This window comes from Epithele typhae (assembly GCF_022376455.1).
Source record: "Epithele typhae strain CBS 203.58 chromosome Unknown BXZ73scaffold_3, whole genome shotgun sequence".
NCBI classification, from domain to species: domain Eukaryota; kingdom Fungi; phylum Basidiomycota; class Agaricomycetes; order Polyporales; family Epitheliaceae; genus Epithele; species Epithele typhae.
In genome coordinates, this window is record NW_025954194.1 from 346,777 (window position 1) to 358,947 (window position 12,171).

Genomic DNA, 12,171 nt, shown 5'->3' on the forward strand with positions numbered 1-12,171 from the left:
GTACTTCTGGCAAGACAATATTGCCGCCCCCTACTGCTGCACGAGATCTGACCTTCCCTGTCAGGCCGATGGATTTGCAAATCGTTTTGTCTGCGACGGACGTGGTGCCTCTGCGGCACTTGCCAGATCTTGCGCGCTACGCAAAGGATCTCCAGTCGTAGTGCGTATCTCCAGGTACCCTTGCATTGCATCTGTGCTAAGTGAGACAACCAGCCTGCAAGCCGTGGAAGGCCACAACGACCAGCCTGTGCCTCCACTGTTCGTCATGCATGAAGGCGAGCGGTATCTGCTCCACTCAAATGAGACCCTTCAGCAAAGCCTGGAACAAGTCGCTGGCGAACACAGCGGCGCCTTGTACGGGAGCGTGCTCGACCTCGAGACGAACCAAAATCCATGCATTGCGAGGTTAGTCCTTGATCAATTTGTTACCCGCGCGACGGCCCTAAAGTGCTTCGCCGCAGATCGCCTGCAGTGACGTCAGCCAGCGAGAGGCTTGGCAAGGTTTCCTTGCCGATTGCGACAGAGTCACGTCCCTCGCCGATCACTCGCCGTCTGATATCTTCAACCTAGATGGAAACGCTATTTTCTAGAGTACACAGTAGCTAATAGGGTAGTAGTCAACCTAATTCCAACCCGAGTTCCACGGACGGAGGATGGTATCAGGTACGCTCCCGCGTTTCGGTGGCCTTCCTGCCTACTGAAATGGAGTTAGCCGTCAAATGCCTTGGGGGACTCACCTTCTTTATCTGCGAGTCCTGGGCGCCCTTCGGGACGACGGCCTTGATCATAGATACCCCGTTAAGATTGCCTCTGGGCACGTGAGAGGGGCAAGGATGCTTTTATGGGGGCCCTGTGCGCACATCTGGGCGGGACCTACATGTGGGCGGGAGCACATGACCGGTGTACAGCATTGAGCCGCTCGATCGCGGCGGCAAACCCAGTGCAGACCTTCCATTCCGGGCAACAGTGCTACCGGACAAGGTGGCTGAAGGCATCGCAGCGTAGCGCAACGGAGTCTGAAGGACATCGCAACCGGACGTCGGGAGGACCCTCTAGATAGTTCGCTGTTGTCAAGAAGCGCCCGCAGACTGAGCAAAGCCGCTCGACGATGGTCTCAAAGGACCCAGAGCATACCTTCACTGCGGCCCACTCGTACACCACCTCCTGCACCCTTTGCTGCAACATCTCCGCGCAGTCCGGGCAGGTGACGGCCAGTGCCATTGGTTCCAGCAGGGACTGTAAAGCGTTTGTCGACACGCCTGGCCGTATGACCAGGCACCCCCATGAACGTGTTCTCCCCGAAACGATGTGTCACTGCAGTGATGACTCACTGGGCAAGGCTTCCCACGCCAGCCGGGCTACGGGTATTGCCCAGGCGCGGGTCAGCTGTTGTCTCTGCTCCATAGTGCACCCCTTGTTCGGGGCGTGTTCGCGCGGCGGGCGAAAGAGGATGTCGCGCAGCGCAGCGAGGCGCGACCGGTGCAGGAGGAAGAGCCGCTTGAGGTACACGGGGCCCATCTTGCACGCGGCGTCGTCGGACACCTGCGAGAGGTCGAAGGCGAGCAGGTGGCCGGAGGCGGCGACGGCGAGCTCATCGAGCGCGTAGTGTGCGGCGACGGCGTACGCCTCGAGCGGGCGGAAGGGGGCGTAGGAGAGCACGAGCTGGTAGAGCGGGAGGGGGGGTACGGCGTGCATCTGGATGACGACGTCGAATTGGAGGTGGAGGGCCTCGAGCGCGGCTTCGGTCGTCTCGAGGGTCGGGGCGTACTGCAGGCATGGGAGACCGTAGATGACGTGGAGCATGATGTTGACGACCTCGGAGGGATGGGGAATTCGAGCGAACGGGCGGGGCCCGAGGACGACTGCGGGCACGTCGGTTGGGAGGAGCATACCCATCCTGTTCATGGAGACGGCGAGGATGTGGTGGGTGTGGACGTAGAAATGAACGCCGTCTGTGGCGAGGAAGATGAAGTTGGGGGCCAGTTCGTCAAGCAGCAGCATGGGATGAAACACGGTTGACACGGTGAGAGCACTGGGGTGGTCCAGCGGTGTGTGCACCTGGTGGAGATTGTTCTGAAGTGAGCGGGTATCAATCTGCGACGGGGCCAAACACGCACAGAGTTTGTGGAGAACGTCCCTGCAGTTCCAGGTGGAACTGCACCATAATGCGTGCCCTGGACGTCGGTGGGGGTGAAAGGATAACCTGGGCTGGAGCTTTGAGATGTATACGGGGGGTTGAAATCAAAGTATTCCATCGAGTCGCAAGGTGATGAGGGGATGTGGATAAGGGCAGGGATAAGACATGGATAAGGCAGCTTTATGCGGCTTCGATAGGCACCTCATGACGGGAGGGAGACGAGGCCTGGGTGGAAAGTGTCAGGAAAGAAGTCGGTGGATATGGCCTTAGTATGTCTCACCTCCCGGTACTCAGGGATGTCCAACGTCGATGGCGGCCCTGTGGCCTGGGGGTGCAGCAGGCCTCGAGTGCCCAGCAGCCTTTTCTATGGTCCGGAGGGGGAGAGCCCTTGGGCAATCTAGGGGACGGATCCTGGGCCGCAGCGTGCGACGGAGACCAAGGTGGTGTAGGCCGTCTGCAAACCTAAAGGGATGACTGGCGTTCGCTCCAACAGCAAATTTGCCGAAGACGAGGGTGGGACAAACATGTTCCGCGACAGGGGGATCGACCGAACCCGTCTCGAACCGCCGCGGAGCAGCTGGGTCCACGGCGTTTCCTCTTCCGTCCTCCCCCGCCGCGAACAATCCCGGCCTAGGCCGACACTCGTCACTGCTCACAGACGCCAGCTCGGACTCCATCAACGGGCTCCCGCTTCATAATCATGTTGGGCTCCTGAGCACATCGTTCGCCCAATGAGATCCTCCCGTCCCCGGACGCGCTTTCACAGACCGCTGCATCATCGCGCACGCCGTGTAAACGCACGCCAACTAGCCTTGCGTCCGGTCGGCTGCTCAACAACTCAGAGGATCGCCGAAGCTCTTGTGTCGTTCATTGCATTGCGTAGCCTCGAGTGGAGTTACGAGCAGAATGATAAATTTTCCGTAAATAAGACTGAGCGAAATCGATCGTAATCCTCGAAGTACTCGTTGAAACGGTGGGCACCACAGGGCTAACTCACCAGACGCCTCTGCTGAAGACTCGTCATGCAGGTCGGACCATCCCTGCGCAGGCCCGAAGGGCCGCATGTGGCCAAGTCAGCCATTGGCCGGATACCCCATGTGTTCCAAGTATTGTCGTCGCACTAGAAACTTCTCCGGCCACGTGAGAGGGGCAAACATACTTCTCTTGTAGCCCTGGTGAAAACCTAAACGTGGCGCGGGACCTACAGTGGGGCGGTGGTATAGAGCACATGACCGGTGTATGGCAGTGACCCACTCGATCGTGGTGGATGTATACGGCATCGACCACTCCCTCAAATGCGCAAACTCGCAGACCTTCCATTCTGGGTACTAACAGCGCTAGTGGACAAGTACCGATGGCTCGAGACGACTTACAGCATAGCATCGCAGGGGGGCGACCCCCGTCATGGTGTACATGGTGGAGTAGGTGGGGTGGGACGTTGGGAGGCCATTCTAGATGGTTCCCTGTGATCAGTGAGCAAAACATGACGCGGATCTCGAAGGACCCAGATCATACCTTCACGGCGGACCACTCGTTCACGACCCCCTGCACTCTTCCCTGCAACATCACCGCACATTGCGCACAGGTGATGGCTGCCCCAATCGGCTCCAGCAGCGAGCGCAGCGTATCCGTCGACGTGCCTGTCCGGGTCCCCGTGAACGCGTCGTCCTCCAAAACATGTGTGAAGATGACTCACTGGGCGAAGCTTGCCACACCAGTTGCTCTACGGTCATTATCCAGTCACCCGTCAGCTGCTGCCTCTGCTCCCCGCTGCACCCGACAGCAGGCTCGTGTTCGCGAGGAGGACGGAAGAGGATGTCGTGGAGAGCGGCGAGGCGCGATTGGTGGAGGATGAACAGCCGTTTGAGATAGATCGGACCCATCTTCCGAGCGGCATCGTCGGACACCTCCGACAGGTCGTAGGCGAGCAGGTGGTTTGAGGTTGCAATGGCGAGCTCCTCGAGCGCGTAGTGCGCTGCAACGGTGTACGCCTCGAGTGGGCAGAACGGGGCGTAGGAGAGGATGAGCTGGTAGAGAGGGAGATGGGGCGCGGCGTGCACCTGAATGGAAACGCCGTATTGGAGGTGGAGAGCCTCGAGCGCGGTCTCGGTCGTCTCGAGGTTTGGGGCGTATTGCAGGCATTGTATGCCGTAGATGATGTGGAGCATGATGTTGACAACCTCGGAGGGATGGGGAAGTTGAGCGGACGGGCGGGGCCCGGGACGATTGCAGGCACGTTGCTTGGGAGGAGCATACCCATCCTGTCCATGGAGACGGCGATGATGTGGTGGGTGTGGACGTAGAAGTGAACGCCGTCTGTGGTGAGGAGGATGAAGTTGGGGGCTAGTCCGTCGAACAATAGCATGGGATGAAACACTGTTGACACGGTGGGGGCGTTGGGGTGGTCCAGCGGCGTGTGCACCTATTCGATATTGCTCAAGTGAGCGGGCATCGATCGACGACGGGGCCATACACGCACAGAGGTTATAGAAACAGCCCCTGCAGCCCCAGGTGGGAGTGCACCACCTTGCGTGCCCTGGTCTTGGACGTCGGTGGGGGCGAGAGTAGAACCTGAATTGGAGCTTTGAGAGGTAGACGGGAGGTCGAGGTCGAAGTATTCCATCGTTGAAGAGACTAAAGGCGGCGGGGCTGAAGACGAGGCGAAGGGAGCGGGCGTGAACGTGTAGGATGAGAATGTGAGTAGATATGGGAGATGGATAAGGGTATCTTTGTACGATCCGAAGAGACATCCCGGGGTTAAAGGGCAAGGTCTACAAAAAAACCGGCGGGAATGCTTTTCGATATAGACGCTGCCCTCTCTCACTTCCAAGGCCTCGGAGATGCCCGACGTCACGAACGGCTTTGTCGCCGCTAGCAAATAGTGCAGACGGCCATGTGACGGGTAGCAAAACTCTCTACGCCCTGGAGCGGAGGTCGAAGGGCACATTGTGCGTCCCGTGCGGCGAATGGCCCGGACTGACGGAGAAGTGCGGCGGGCGCAGGCTGCCTACGACTATTAGCTTTGTGCTCTGTACGGTGACTGTTTACCCCCCAACCGCCAAATTTCCTGAAACAAGGGTTTGTACGGCTACGAGGCAGACATGCCCCCGCCACGGTGATGCGGCGGAGAGTAAGGGTGGCATTGTAGAGAAGGTATCAGGGCGGTTAATTCCGGGGTTCGAGGATTAAATGCATAATTATGCATACTTGTTCGCGTACTGTGTACCGGATCGAGTTGGGAGAGGTCAGCCTAGCCTTGAAGCCGGAGCGAGGCGTGCCCATAGAAGGAAGCGCCTTACAGCCAATCAAACACGACCATTCGGGTCAATTGTTCCCATGCAATCCTCGCGAGCAGCGCGGGCCGCAAACGGGATGCGACTGGGGGAGCAGCGGACGGAAGCTACGGCTTCTGATCCTGGCCGATTGGTTGCTGAGCCGACTGTCTGTGTTCACTCTGACGGTCAGCGGAGGAGAGCAGAGTGCAAGAAACGAGACATTCACGAGCGATGGAGCACGCCCGGACCAGACCTTGTCGTCCTGGGCGGGCGGGCGGTGACGGAGGATGGTGGCGGCGGACGGTAGACGACTTTCCTCTTCGGACGATGTTGAACGGCGGATGCACCGCGGGAGCGCCCGGCGGGCAACCGCCCGACTAGGACGTCTTCGTTCCTCTTCCGGCGCCCATTCGGCCTCTCCCGTCGTGATCCCGGCCTCGGCCGCGCGCCCTGCGGTCGGGTCCCATTGGGGCCCATCCGGCGTCTCTCGTGGGTGACCCTGATCGAAGGCGGACCCTGGGCTCATGTCCACTGCCAGCGATACATATGTGCTCGGTCATCGCAGCCTTGGCCGAACTTTGAACCCGCTCCAGAGTCCAGCCTGTTGTCGAGGACCGAGGCCATCCCAGGTGAACTACTGCACGCTCGCGGCCCACGCACGGCCCAAGGCACGACTCCAGCCTCGAGCCATGCGGTCTTTGTCAGGTGCAAGCAGCAACGCAGGCACGGTTCTACTTGCGCTCCTCAGCGCTGTTCGATGCATCCACCCACGTTGTGTGTAAGTTCGCCAGCCTACCAGCCGCGGAAGAACACAACGATCGGCCTGTTCGTCGAAATCAAGGCGAATGGTATCTGCTCTCTTCGAATGAGACCCTCAAGCACAGCCAGGCACTCTCTCGCACCGACGCCGGCGGCCGAGTGCGCTGGTGCCTTCAACCTTGTACGCAGCGCGCTCGACTTCGAGACGGACCAAAATAGTGTTGCGAAGGCTCCGCTTCGGCTCGGTTCCGCTTCCCACGGCTCATCAACCAGGAAAGCCGTGGGAAACGTGCCCGGCTCAAGATCGACGACGCAGACTTTGCGTCTGTGGCAGAATAGAGCTGGCAGGCTTGATAAAACGCTTTAAGAGTAAGAAAAAACATCATACAATGTCTTTTGTCAGTGATTTATGGTTCAAAACACCGTGCATATTAGTATACAGGTATTGGGAGCATTGGGATACTGCCTCGGACGGGCGCATGGGGCGCACGCAGTTTTTGCATTCCCACTGGCTACACAGGTGAAATAAACGATATATATATGTATGTTTTAAGCCTAAAATCTCTTCTCACAGGATCTTTGGGTGATTCCAATGAAGGGAGCACCGTATTTTGTGCTCCTATACAATTCCATAGCGGCTAAGAATCGATTATGGGCGTCTATGTTATGGCCTATCACGACTTGATGGGAGCCAGAATTTGGCTTGGTAGCGGCTCCGAGCCGGTTCGAGCCGAGCCCTCCGCAACAGCTTGCCTCGCCCTACATCGGCTGAAGTAGCGTCAGCTAGCGAGAGGCTTGGCTGGATTTTCTTGCCGATTGCGACAGACTCACGCCTCAAGGATCGTTCGTCATCTGGTGCCTTCGACCTAGATGGAAACGCCATCTTCAAGAGCACATACTAGCTAATAGGGTAGTAGTCAACCTAATCTCAAACCGATTCTACAGATGCATGATGAGAGGGCAGGCATAACTAGCGAAATCAGGTACGCTTCCGCTTTTTGGTGGCCTTTTCTCTGCGCTTCTGCGCGCGAACCTGCCAAAGTGCGTTTAGACGCATTCCGCGCGCAAATGCCCTGAGGTACTCACCTCCTTCTTCATCCGCGAGTCGACCATAACGTAACGGCCTTGACACCCTTCGGTCGGCCCTTAAGACCCCTGTGGGCGCCCTTCGCGACGACGACCTTGACCTCTTTGCGCTTCTTAGCCTGCATGCCCTTCTGCATCACCTTCTCGATCTGCTTCGCCTTTTCGCGCTCCGTCATGTCCGACGTCTCGTTCACGCCTTCGGCCTTCTTCATCGCCTTCTCCAGTTGCTGCGCCGCTTTGAACTTCTTACGGGCCTTGGCCTCTGCGACCTTTTTGATCGGGCGCGCGTCGAGCGCCCGCATCTTGGCGCGCAGTGCGGCGACGGCCTCTTTGGTGATTGGGAGGTTGGACTTGTAGTGCTTCTGCTCGTCATCGAGGAACCAAGACGGTAAGCCGTCCTTCGCGTTGAGAGAGTATCGTTGAAGCCTCATTCACGAGTTCGGTCCGCGTCTCTGTCTGTTAACGAGCTGCTGCGCGAGCGTGACAGCCTCCGCCGTGAGCAGTCCGTGCTCTGTGTGATCCGGTCAGAAGGAGCATCGTCAATGAGGGCAGGAATGACACTCGCTCTGTATCCGCGCCTGCTTGATCTCGTCCGCTTCTCGTCGTCAGCGTCCCACATGCCCACGCGCCGTCAGGGTCCTGCCGAACCTCTTCGAAGTCGGCATATCGTCCTCGTCGGATCTACCTGCGATGCGACGAATGTAAGAGACTGTCTCCGGTGCGTCTACCGACCGCGTTCTCACCTCCTCTTCTGACACGGACTCATCCATATCGGCGTCCTCCTCCTCATCGTCGTCATCATCAGTATCTTCGAAGTCCTCGTCCCCATCGTCATCTTCGATTTCGGCGTCGGCCCGGCGAAAATGTCTTGATCAAACCACATTTGGGCCGACCGACTGAGGGCCGCCTTTGGATCGCCGTCGAACGTCGCGGTCGTTCTCGGCTTCTTGCTCCTAGATGAGCTCTCCGTAGCTGGTGGGTCCCCACACCGACGTTTTTGACCAGCGACGCGAACATTCGCCGCGTCCGCAGCTCCTCCCCGTCCGAGTCCGATTCGTCGCTTGACGATCCGTCTTCACCGATGCGTGCCTTCACACGGTTGACCTGATCCCAACCGCCCACCTCGTCGTCACTGTCGTCTTCGCTGCCGTCGCCGCCTTCTTCACGCCGGTCCACTCCTCCTCGCGGAGCTTGTTATTTCTGCGGGCCTCCTTGACCTTGTACTTGGCATCACGAGACTTGAGCTGCTCCTGGTACGTATCGTACATATCGTCGAGCTCGCCCTCGAGGTTGCGAGCTTCCGCTCGCGCTCCTCGTCGGAGTCCAGACCTCCTCGTCTTCCCCGCCTGGGCATCGACGACATCCTCTTCGGAGTCGGAGTCGTAGCCGGCGCCGCTGCGCTTCCCCTTAAGTGCCTTGGCGTCGTCGAGCTCGAACATGTCATCGTGGCCACCGAGAGCAGTGTCAAACTGCTCCATACCGATGTCCATGGGCGCGGTCATCCGCAGCTGCATGCGCTGAATCGTGCGGGTCTTGATCTCGTTGGCGCGCCTCCGCTCACGCTTGGCTCGGGCAGCGGCCTCGGTGTTGAGCCGTTCCAGCTGAAAACGGGTACCACAATGAATACGGGGTAAGAAGGTGCGACGAGAAACTATACCTCGGTCTGGATCTGCTCCTCCTCATCGACGTCCTCAATCACCTCCACCGTCTCCGTGAGCTCTTCCGTAGGTTTTGTTTTCACCTCGAGACCGAGCTGTCAAGGCATGAATGGACTGTACTGCAATACGCATGCTTCGATAATACGCACCTCTTCGCGCAGAGCGGTCCTCCACTTCAACAGCGCCTTGAAGTCGCCCTTGCCCAGAACCCTCAGATCCTCACAATTCGCCTGAACGTCTGAGGTCGTGATGTCCAGTCTCAGCCACTCCTTCTCCTCCGCCGTCTTGAACGTGACCTTGTTGTACGTCCCCAAGAACGCGACAGCATCTGCGCACCTGATGAAATCGGCCGCACCAGACTCCTTGTATAGGGTGTAGTCGCCATCTGCGTAACCATCGCGGTGCCTCCGCTTTTTCTCCGGCTGGAAAACGGTCGCCTGCGCGTTCTTGGACAGCTGCGCCTCCCTTTCTTCCGCGGGCACAGAGGCAGTGAGATCTTTGAAGACGTGCCGGGGATCGAAGAACTTGGGGTCGATCAGCTTGGGCGCGAGGAAGTCTCGGCACACGACGAAAATCTCCGCCGAGACGTTACGGGAAGAAGGGGGCTTCGTCGCCTCGACCTTTCCGAAAAGCTGGTTGAAGACCCAGATGAGGTTGTTGTAATCTGCGGAACGGAAAACCTTGGTGACAAAGGTGCCGCCTTTAATGAGAAACTCGGCAGCGAGTTTGAGGGACATAAGCACGAGCTCGGATTGGGAGTACGCGTCCTGGACCCATGCGGTTCCGACGTTGGGTGCACCGTCGTGGAGGACGACATCAGCCTTCCAATCCTTGAGCTCGTTGCGGATGAGATTCCGGCAGTGTGTGGTGGTAATATCCGCGGCGAAGGTCACGACGCGAGGGATGGGTTTGATGGGAACCAAGTCAACGCCTAGTTTGCGGACTCTCAGGGGGTGTGCGCTGAGCAAGAAGAACTACTACGCACCGACAATCACACTGTTCACCGGCATGTACTTACTTGCGACCTGGAGCCAACCTCCGGGAGCAGCACAAAGATCTATACAACATCTTGCAGATTCAAGAAAGGAGTACTTCTTGTTCAGTTGTATGAGCTTGAATGCTGAACGCGCCCTGTAACCCTGCTCTCTACGTAAGACCTTGAGCAAACGTCCAGGCGGAAATGAAAGAATAAGATACGCACTTCGCGAGCTTGTAGTATTTGTCGAGACGGCCCTTGCCGGTCTTCTTTTGTGCCTTTCCCATGGAGCCCTAGTTTCCGATGACGATGCAAAGATGGAAAACAGGCGAAGAAAACGAGGGACAAGTGATTCAGTCCTAACTAAGAGGAATCACTCGAAGCCCGGCATCGGCGCTAATGCATTCGACCAGCGCCTCGAAAAATCGTTGATGGTGACCACGTGACATCTAGCTGGCTTCCGAATACAAGCGCCGAAATACACTCGAATTCAGGCTTGAGCCCTCAGTGGGCCTTGGTGCAAGGCGGCCGGTAAGTTCTGAGCAGCAGCCTAGAAGAGATATAGTACCCAGATGCTGAGATGCTCACTAGTCCAGGCTCTGAATCCGGCCTCGAAGGGCGTTAAGTTGCCATTGCCGGTGCGCACCAAATTGAACGTGGCGATGAAGAAGTATGCGCTTCACTATGATTCGTTCACCTCCATAATTGAAAAAGTAACAAAAACTCGTGCTTCCTGACAGCCTTTTGTAGTGCGGCTTCAAGATGTGTCAGTGCGTGCCATCTTTCCTGAATGTCACCATGTAGCTAGCCTGAATTTACAGTCTATAAGCAAACATGCTCAGTGTCTATTCACTTCGCGTTGGCGTGCAACATCAGACACAGGCCGTTCATGAAAGAGCGAGAAACGGGGGGAGCGTGGGTTTCCAGACTAAGTACGTGAATACTTATCTCGGATCGACGGTGAATAAGGTGAATCCATGGCGCGTACACGACTTGTCTCCCTGTTTCCAGCCTTCACTCATCGTTACACAGTTACATTGCAATAGGCCTCGTATGCACTTTGCGGCATGTTTGCGGTGACCCTCTGAACGACCTGCCGGGACGTCACAGTCACTTCAGGCCCGCCAGCCTTCAGCCCCTGCCCATATATCTCCTCGCGCGCAGCTTGCCTCCTCACGTCGGCTTGCTTCTTAATTTGACGACTTTGCTCCGACATCGACTCATACCCTGACATCGATACCGACCCCGACATCGTCATGGAACTCGACGTACTAGGTACTCTACCTCGATATGCACGCGCTTCAAAGCCCTCGGCCGCGCAAGGCTGATGATGACATACCAAGACTACAACAGCAAAAGCGTCCTCGGACCGACCTCATTCTCCTGTTGTGTTATATCCCGTTACCGGCCGTCACTTTATGTCGCAGAGACCGTTGAGAAGTAGACGCGGCGGCTGGCAACTATGAGATGTCCTCGGCTGGGACGGAAACGGCACACGACCACGAGCGCTGGGTTCAAGCTGAGCTGACCTTCTGGGCCATTTACAGATCCGTGACGCTCGTTAATTCTTTGCGTTGCAGGTGATTCCATAGGTTTGTAGAGTCGATCGAAGGCCTTCCTGTTATCTGTCCACGATGATGCCGTGAGGTCTTCGACATATCGAGGTCGAGGTCGCGTGCCGAACCGGCTCCGCAAGGAGAACTGAAGTAGCCCGACTGCTGCACTTGGCACTCAGCGCCTGGGCGTTCCTCCTGCATGTCACCGGGTTGTGCCTCAACTGACTCGGCTTCGAGTTTGTTATCAACACCGGGAGCTCCAGTCCGGTTGGCGGTCGGTCTCCCAGTGGAGCCATGCGCCAAGTTGCGCAGCCCTGCAGGGTGTCGCTCCCGATCTGTGGATTGTGCTCCGATTCGGAGGAAGTCTGAGGGAGATGCGCGGTGGAGTGAGCGAGGGGCCGGAGTTCGCATGGAACCGGGAGATTGGCTAGGTCGCCACGCCACAGTGGGGTGGGAAACATGGATTCGTTCGACGATATGAGCGAGCAGGACATGAAGGCGTGCTAATCGCGCGGAGTATCGAGGAGCAAGTTGATGTGTATGCGCATCCGTAAGGCTAATTTCACGACGAGGTCAGCGACCTTGCAATCGATGCATACGACGGTTTTCTTTGCCTTGCGCTTGGCTCGACAACATTGAGAGTAGGTGAGGGAATGGGATATAAACGTTAAACCCCCATACCTCCAAGTATAGTAGCAGTAGATAACCTCTCAGATTGCCTTCG

At 57.5% G+C, this 12,171-nt stretch overlaps 3 protein-coding genes across 3 annotated transcripts; all 3 read right to left on the reverse strand.

Annotated features, from left to right (window-relative positions):
- Window positions 1-622: 622 nt before the first annotated feature.
- BXZ73DRAFT_96606 (uncharacterized protein) lies at window positions 623-2,255 on the reverse strand (the record flags this gene model as incomplete). The annotated part of the gene is made up of 6 exons (XM_048027116.1): window positions 623-694; window positions 738-810; window positions 878-969; window positions 1,135-1,259; window positions 1,332-2,058; window positions 2,118-2,255. 6 exons carry the CDS (start codon window positions 2,253-2,255, stop codon window positions 623-625), a joined length of 1,227 nt encoding a protein of 408 aa, XP_047882466.1.
- Window positions 2,256-3,588: 1,333 nt separating this feature from the next.
- BXZ73DRAFT_96607 (uncharacterized protein) lies at window positions 3,589-4,760 on the reverse strand (the record flags this gene model as incomplete). The annotated part of the gene is made up of 5 exons (XM_048027117.1): window positions 3,589-3,600; window positions 3,653-3,777; window positions 3,834-4,317; window positions 4,374-4,559; window positions 4,617-4,760. The coding sequence occupies 5 exons, from the start codon at window positions 4,758-4,760 to the stop codon at window positions 3,589-3,591; spliced, it is 951 nt and encodes a 316-aa protein (XP_047882467.1).
- A 2,328-nt stretch (window positions 4,761-7,088) lies between these two features.
- On the reverse strand, window positions 7,089-10,178 carry BXZ73DRAFT_87070 (FtsJ-domain-containing protein; the record flags this gene model as incomplete). The annotated part of the gene is made up of 13 exons (XM_048024411.1): window positions 7,089-7,244; window positions 7,293-7,655; window positions 7,693-7,713; window positions 7,743-7,768; window positions 7,823-7,852; window positions 7,883-8,124; window positions 8,151-8,289; window positions 8,337-8,401; window positions 8,434-8,858; window positions 8,915-9,010; window positions 9,065-9,846; window positions 9,901-10,061; window positions 10,117-10,178. 13 exons carry the CDS (start codon window positions 10,176-10,178, stop codon window positions 7,089-7,091), a joined length of 2,568 nt encoding a protein of 855 aa, XP_047882468.1.
- Between the last annotated feature and the right edge of the window lie 1,993 nt (window positions 10,179-12,171).